The sequence below is a fragment of the Erigeron canadensis genome, chromosome 9 (assembly GCF_010389155.1).
Source record: "Erigeron canadensis isolate Cc75 chromosome 9, C_canadensis_v1, whole genome shotgun sequence".
NCBI lineage: Eukaryota > Viridiplantae > Streptophyta > Magnoliopsida > Asterales > Asteraceae > Erigeron > Erigeron canadensis.
Window position 1 is genome coordinate 3,971,117 of NC_057769.1, and position 7,109 is coordinate 3,978,225.

The 7,109-nt window shown below is 34.1% G+C and overlaps 1 protein-coding gene across 1 annotated transcript; it reads right to left on the reverse strand.

The window, feature by feature from the left end:
- Positions 1–1,602: 1,602 nt before the first annotated feature.
- LOC122582348 (internal alternative NAD(P)H-ubiquinone oxidoreductase A2, mitochondrial-like) lies at positions 1,603–6,608 on the reverse strand. Its single transcript, XM_043754719.1, has 9 exons — positions 6,059–6,608; positions 4,613–4,826; positions 4,369–4,529; positions 3,884–3,949; positions 3,623–3,786; positions 3,057–3,171; positions 2,496–2,675; positions 2,250–2,415; positions 1,603–1,804 (listed from the first exon to the last, which is right to left on the reverse strand). Exons 1-8 carry the CDS (start codon positions 6,482–6,484, stop codon positions 2,263–2,265), a joined length of 1,479 nt encoding a protein of 492 aa, XP_043610654.1. The 5' UTR covers positions 6,485–6,608; the 3' UTR covers positions 1,603–1,804; positions 2,250–2,262.
- Between the last annotated feature and the right edge of the window lie 501 nt (positions 6,609–7,109).

The window sequence follows — 7,109 nt, forward strand, 5'->3', positions numbered from 1 at the left end:
GTAACTTACAAGTAATATTTACATATAAACATCGAAAGTATTCCAATTTAGCCAACTAAAATTGCAATTTCTTATTTTGTTTTTGAACCATAAGAAACTAGTCATCTTAATTTCGTGGAAGACCTTTTCCATCTTCACGTTACCATCGTTGAATCATTTTTCGTTTCTAAGAATCTTAAATCACACTAAACCATCCTCATCTAATACCTACTAGGAGAAAAAACCCTCTAACACTTCATCCAAAAGTCCGACAACATATTAGAAAAAAAATCTTGCTTTCTTAAACTCTTTAGGTCTCCCCAAATTCAAACCCCCATAGAGGGGCTTACTTACCACTAGGCTATTAACCCGTTGGTTCAAAATAACACATTTACCCACTTAAACAACTTAAAAGCCTATATACCTAATCCAAACTCAAATACTTCCAGCTTTATCCATTTCATTGAGAAAATCGTTAATAGAGTTTAACCACATAGATGCTTAAATGTACGTAACAGAGTTTGTGTGTTCTACTCTTCAATTACTATCATAAGAATTTAAAAGCTAATTGTTAACTTCCATGTCTAATCATTAAATATTAGTCAAAAGGTTAGAACTCCTATCAAGTTTATTTAAAAGAAAGATTATACATGTAATACCATAGATTGATAGAAAGATTATACATGTAATACCATAGATTGATGGAACATCTATAAGAATTTAGTCGTGCAAAAAACTTCATAGATCAAACTTTAAGATTTGCTTTTTAGAATTTCCGTTTCATAATTAAAGAGACTGTCGTTTCTTTCCCTTATATTTTAGGCAAATAATGGGTATATTTATCATTAGTAATGTTCAAAAAATAATAATCGTTAGTAACTAGTTAGTCTATAGTTATACCGAGTTTTAATGCTTTTCTGAATGGAATGGGTAACTTTGAGGGTAAATATTGATATTAAGTTATTTAATTGAGTAAAATGTGTTATTATCACATATTTAAGACCTTCTAACGCACAACGTTTTTATGTCCTCTCAATATTAAATGTACGATAGCTAGTGCCTTGCAGATTTGAATATCATCGTTTTCTTGTAATCATCATTTCTAAACACTTGTAATAGATGAATATTAAAATAAATCTAATTTATTTTTCGACTCAATTAGAATGAGTTAAAATGACCAAAGTTAAACCAATCCAAAGGTCTATACACTTATACGGTAGCAGAGATCTGAATTTAGCCAACACTTAATACTATTTAAAAATTTTCCAATTATAATCAAAACCTGCAAAACCTCACAGAATTAACCAAGATTCATCTTGTCCGCGTTTAACCTAGCTGCAAACGTCTCACCATTTCTCTTCTTTTTAGGAAGGGAGCAAAATCTATTCGATAAAGACTACTAGCAAGTTGCTAGTCAGTCACCAAAGTACAAATTCATATACATTTACAAATTCATATACAATTACAAATTCACCATTTCTCTTGATATGCAAAACTTATTATTGAAGCTAACCCTGGTAACAATATCACTTGACTGCCGACAAAAAGTAGTTTCTCTAGTTTTGAACTATCCATCCAGCACCTTAAACAATATGATAATCAGGTAAATGACCAACAAAGGACTTTATTGCCAACTTTGTGGTAACCTTCATATTTTCAAATTAATAACCTCATAAATTCAATAGTATATACTTTAGAATTCAGTATTTGGCGGTTACAAAAAACCGTATGATCTTATGTAATAAGTCCAAAAAAATATAAACAAAAAGGAAGTGAAACACTCATCCAGGCTCTTCAATGTGTGTATGCTCCAGTGCAAGTATTCCTGAAATGCAAGAGTGAGATTGTGTTGTGACTTGTGTGAGTAGTTACCTAAAATTTGGATTGATTATGATATTATTTTATATTAGATGGTCAAAAAGGTATATTTCAAACCTGGGTAAAAATTAAAAAGAAACGGGTCAAATGGGTTAACCGCATCAAATGGGGTAAAAGTTAACCAAAATGCTTCCAAATGTTTGAAACCTTCCGAATCACTTGATTATATTACTTAGAGCCTTTTTAATTAATTAATAATTAACGTAACAATTAAATATATATTATATTAAACATTTACCAAATAAATTATTTTATTAAACGAGCCGATCTCGAATTATTCTGAAACTTATAAGAATCCATACGAGCCAAGCGCGAGCTCTTTAAAATTTATGTAGCTATCACCATTATATAGAATGATTATATTATATTGTATGTGTAAACAAGAAACATACCTTGTGATGGTGCTTATATCCGGCTTATATCACGACCAAATACAAATGTAGTTAACCAATTTATCGCCACGTAAAATCTATTCCTCCAACTTACAACACGTGTGAGATAAGCAGAACGCCAAATGAACCAACTAGCAAATCCCGCAATTGACAAACCTTTCGCTTCCTAAACGTAAAAATCCCCACACAGATAAGAAAATCTTTTCCTAAAACAATATAAATTCAAAACATAAAAAAGACTTTTACCTTGCTTTGCCTGAGATCCACAAGAGCCTTGTAACTCCCAACAGTAGCCATGCTTCCCAAATGCTTATAAACAAACGGGGCCCCAAGTTCCATATCTCCACTACTGTTAGCATACCCACCACCTGCCTTACCAACCTTGTTTAGAAGTTCTGCCAGGTACTTACCCTCCCTCTCTGCCACCTGAAACAAATGCATTCCCAAGTAATTACTGAAAAAAGAGAAGCGGATTGTGGTGGCAAAATGTCCAGTTTGGGTAGCAGGTCAAAGCAAACCATTTTGGGAAGGGGTCAGATTCACATGACAAGAAATTATCGGAACTTTAAAAGTTTTTTTCCAGATATAACTAGTGTGCAGATATGATGATAAAAGTCAATACTCTTTCAAGAATGAATTATGTAGTTTGTTTTGTTTTTTGCAAATAATTTTTATATGCCAAAAATTAACACTTTTGTTAATTTTCAACCCTTGGAGATAAACACAACCCAAATTGACTAATTCATAGGTAAACAGGTCGATATTGCACCTACAGAAGTGGGTACATGCTCCCTGGTGTGCACTTACCTGGGCCAAAGCTGGAAGTGTTGGTTTGCCGGTACTCTCAAGGTACCCACTACAATCCCCAATTGCAAAAACATCCGGCGCAGAAGGTACTCTTAACCACTCGTCAATGCCAATCCTACACGTCGAATCATCCACAAATAAATATACATAAGACGAAAAAATAGTCATCAATTGCTCAAATCTCGCTCCATATCCAAAAATAGACGGACTATAGAGATAGAGTTGCTGAGATGACATATTGACCGGATTGGAGGGTCAAACCAGGTTTTTGTCGGTTGAACCAAAGCACTACTTGTCCAACTCCTATATTTTTTAGAAAGTACCTAATGCTATAACTGATAACAATTTCTATGAATAACAGGGTTTAATCGTTTGCATTCATTTAAACTATATTTTAGGGTACTTCCAACCTATTTGAACTGTTTAGCTAATTTGGCCTGTTGACTTTTGTGGATAAGTTTTTTAATCGACTTGTTGAGTTTTTAATATTCCAAAGTGATCCATTTATAAGTAGATGCATCAGATTGCAATTTCTAACGACAGACTTCTAGAGGAACATTTATTACCTTCCACCAGGAGCCTTTGGAAGATCCATTTCTTTTATGAAGGAAGAGGGACCAACACCTGTAGACCATACCAACAAACCATATGGAACATCAGTTCCGTCGCTCAGAACTATCTTCTTAGGTTGAACATCTTTCACAGTTCCACGAACTAGACGAACTCCGGACTACAAAAAATGGATATAATGTAAATATGGTCAAAGTATAGCAAGTTAGCAACAAGCATAGACAAAGAGAATCCTATGACGGTTGATAGTATCTTACCTTAGTTAATTGGTTAGTAGCATATACCCGCAGGCGATCATCAAACGAAGATAGAATATCATTGGCCTGCAAAAATTCATGTGGCGTTCAAGAGTTTGGCAAACTATGTAAAAAGGAACAAGGGGCAATTTGGTCTCATTTGAAATGAATAAGACCAAATGGGTCAGATAATAAAATTGAGCCAAACAGAGAATGGGTGGTTCAAACAGATTAAACATGTCGGAAACTTCCCAATGTATATTTATAAGGAAACACCTTCTATATAAATGTGTTTTAGAATTTCAAATTATTAATTTTAATAATTAAGTTTTTTCAATCATAACGTAATGAACATATGTGTGTGTGTGTGTGTGTGTCTGTGTGTGAAAAAACTCAAAAGATCGAAGAAACAGGAGTCGTTACCAGTCAGCCCAATCCCATTTCAATTTTGTTAGATGTTTTAGCCATGCTGCTTAATAAATAACCTTCAAAGGTATAAACCTCACCTCGATCAAAGTAACGTGAATGTAATCTTTTACATGAGAATATCTTTGACGAACATCTTTCATGATAAAATCACTTAGCTCGCCACTGAATTCAACTCCAGTAGGACCACCTCCAACAACAACACAATGCAAAAGTCTACGCTTTTCTTCATCAGAAATGCCTGTGCCAATCCCGTAATCCCAAAACATATGAACATAAATATGAATAACAGTTTTAGTGTATTGAGGTAGAAATTTAAGTTACCAGGCACATCAGAGAGCATCAAGTTAAGAAGCAGTTTTCTTCTGATTTCCTGAGCATGGTGCACCTCACGAAGGAAAATGGCGTGCTCTTTGACACCTTTAATTCCGAAAGTTGAAGCCTCGGCTCCAGATGCAATGATCAATTTGTCATATGAAATCTTGAAATCCCATGGCTTTAGTGTATGTATTCCATCTGTTATTGCTTGGCAATGCACCTGCATTGTAACATTTCACAAACTGACCTTGATTAATACTCAGTCTCACCGAGGATGAAGAGGAATCAGAACCGAATGAACAGTTGATTAAAGCTAGAGATAGGTAGATCATTATATAGTTAGTTCCGAATCATTATGTTATAGCAAATCTATACGTGCTTGAATCTTGATGCTTCTCCATAAATCTGAATATTTTTTTCCTCTAAAAATTGTAAAAAAGAAGTCGTCACGAACATAGCTACTTTTTCCCACACATGTCAAAACTGATCAATGTGAGTTTATAGTTTTTGGTAATTCGAGTAGCACTCGACTCTGTTGATTTACTTATATTTTCGTACTGGATTTAACTTATATGCCGGTACAGGTGTGTGGGCTGTGCTTGTACCTATTTACATCATGCCATTTGGCCACTAACATCTCCAATATATGCAATAAACATTCATATGCATTTAGTGCAAACAAAAAAGAAGCATATTCTTTATATTATCTTTGCACCCCATTCCTTTCAACTCCAATGTATGCACCAAATTTTCAAATACACTTTCAGGTTACAAGATCTTATCTTGTCATCCAGACAATTAACATGGTATAACTAAGCTACTATCATTTGACTTTTGCAATGCTAATTGGTAGCAATTAAGTACAGCCACAACCTAAACACATGAACCAAAATGTATCCAACTTGTCGCGTTTTGCTATGTGTGTATCCAATCTACAAATGATCTATTTTGTGAACTAAACTTTCAACTTATTGCTATTTGTATGTATCTGACCTCTTATAACCTGTAAAGATGCGGCATTGGTTTTGTCAGTGGCTATCACATCAACACAATACAAAACTACCAGTTACTTATAGTGGCAACCATATACTCTACACAATATAGCAATAAAGTTAAAAGTATAATACACATGAAAAGTTGGATACCATTTGTTGCACTTAGCCCTATTTTCTAATTTCTATATAGTCTTCGTAGAAGCACCGAAACGAAATAAATGGCTTTCACAACTTATACATTCTATAGTCCATATACTCATTAGCATATACAATTACCAAGAATCTTGGAAACAAACATGAATGTAAGAAAACCATTCAAATAACAAAAAAGATTCAAACTTTATAATCAAAAATAAGGAATCTTGAACATATACAATTCACTACTTCATCATTCTCTAGTCAAATAACAAAAACGATTGAAACTTTATGATCAAAGAATAAAGAATCTTGAATATACCTCATGATTATTGACATCAAGCTTCTTACAATTGGCCAAAAAGAAATACGAACCGGGTTCGGTCGAAATCGCGGGCTGAATCCTACCAATGGGTTCAGCAACAGACCTAAATTCAAGAGTACCAACACAAGTAGAAGCTAACAAAGGAGTAAAAACCATATGGTTTCTAGGAGACACACAAACAACATCATATAAACTAGTATCTATCCCTTTCATCAATCTACATCCAGCCCAACCCGAACCCAGAACCACAATTCTTGGTTTGTCGGGCTTTTTTGTGGGTCCCAACCCAGATGCAGCATTTTCAACAGGTGGTGTTGTTGTTGAAAAGTGTTGAAAAGAGAATAAAGGGTGTGTGTTGTTTGTGTGAGTGAATTTGTGTTTGACAGGTGGAGTGAAACGGGTCAAGTTTTTGAACCAGGACATGATGGGTGGGTTGGGCAAGGAGTTTGGAGATGGTGATGATAATAGAGAGCGTACAGGTGGCGGCTAAAACAGGAACAAGCGGTGTGAAGTTATTAGATGTTGACTGGAATATGACGGAAGCAAACAAAAGAAAACACGTGAGATTTGTGAGTTTTTATTTTTTCATTCTTTTATGTATGGTGGCGATTTTTTTTAATGATTTGTAATGGATATTCTTTTAGGTTTTATATGTTTTCCATAAATGAAATGAAATGCCTTAAATAAACTATTGTCACTTTTGTTAATTATTATTAGGTTTGATTTATGCCGGATTGGGTCTAAATCGATGTAGTAAACTAGTAAAAGGCCACTTTGGGCCCAAACTACTTGTAATAATAATGTAAACTAGGTAGTTCTGGAAGCCCGCATCTACAATTGTTGCATTTGTGCGTTTTGCTTTTTAGAAACAATATCAAATACACAACATCGTAAATTTATTTGCTCACATGTTAATAATTTAGTTAAATATAAAATCAAAATAAAACTCAACAAAGAGATTAAAAAACAAAAAAAAGATTCGACATGTGTTGATGGTGATTAGGGGAATGTTCAACCTCACATATAGCTACGGGTATCCATTTTCATT

What these genes read in the sequence shown, in the direction of transcription:
- LOC122582348 (XM_043754719.1), bottom strand. Translation starts at nt 6,484, where the DNA reads ATGTCCTGGTTCAAAAACTTGACCCGTTTCACTCCACCTGTCAAACAC. An exon ending in TTGATGTCAATAATCATGAG is followed by an intron (nt 4,827 to 6,058) that starts GTATATTCAAGA and finishes GTTACAATGCAG; the next exon opens with GTGCATTGCCAAGCAATAAC. An exon ending in CACTTCCAGCTTTGGCCCAG is followed by an intron (nt 2,676 to 3,056) that starts GTAAGTGCACAC and finishes CATTTGTTTCAG; the next exon opens with GTGGCAGAGAGGGAGGGTAA.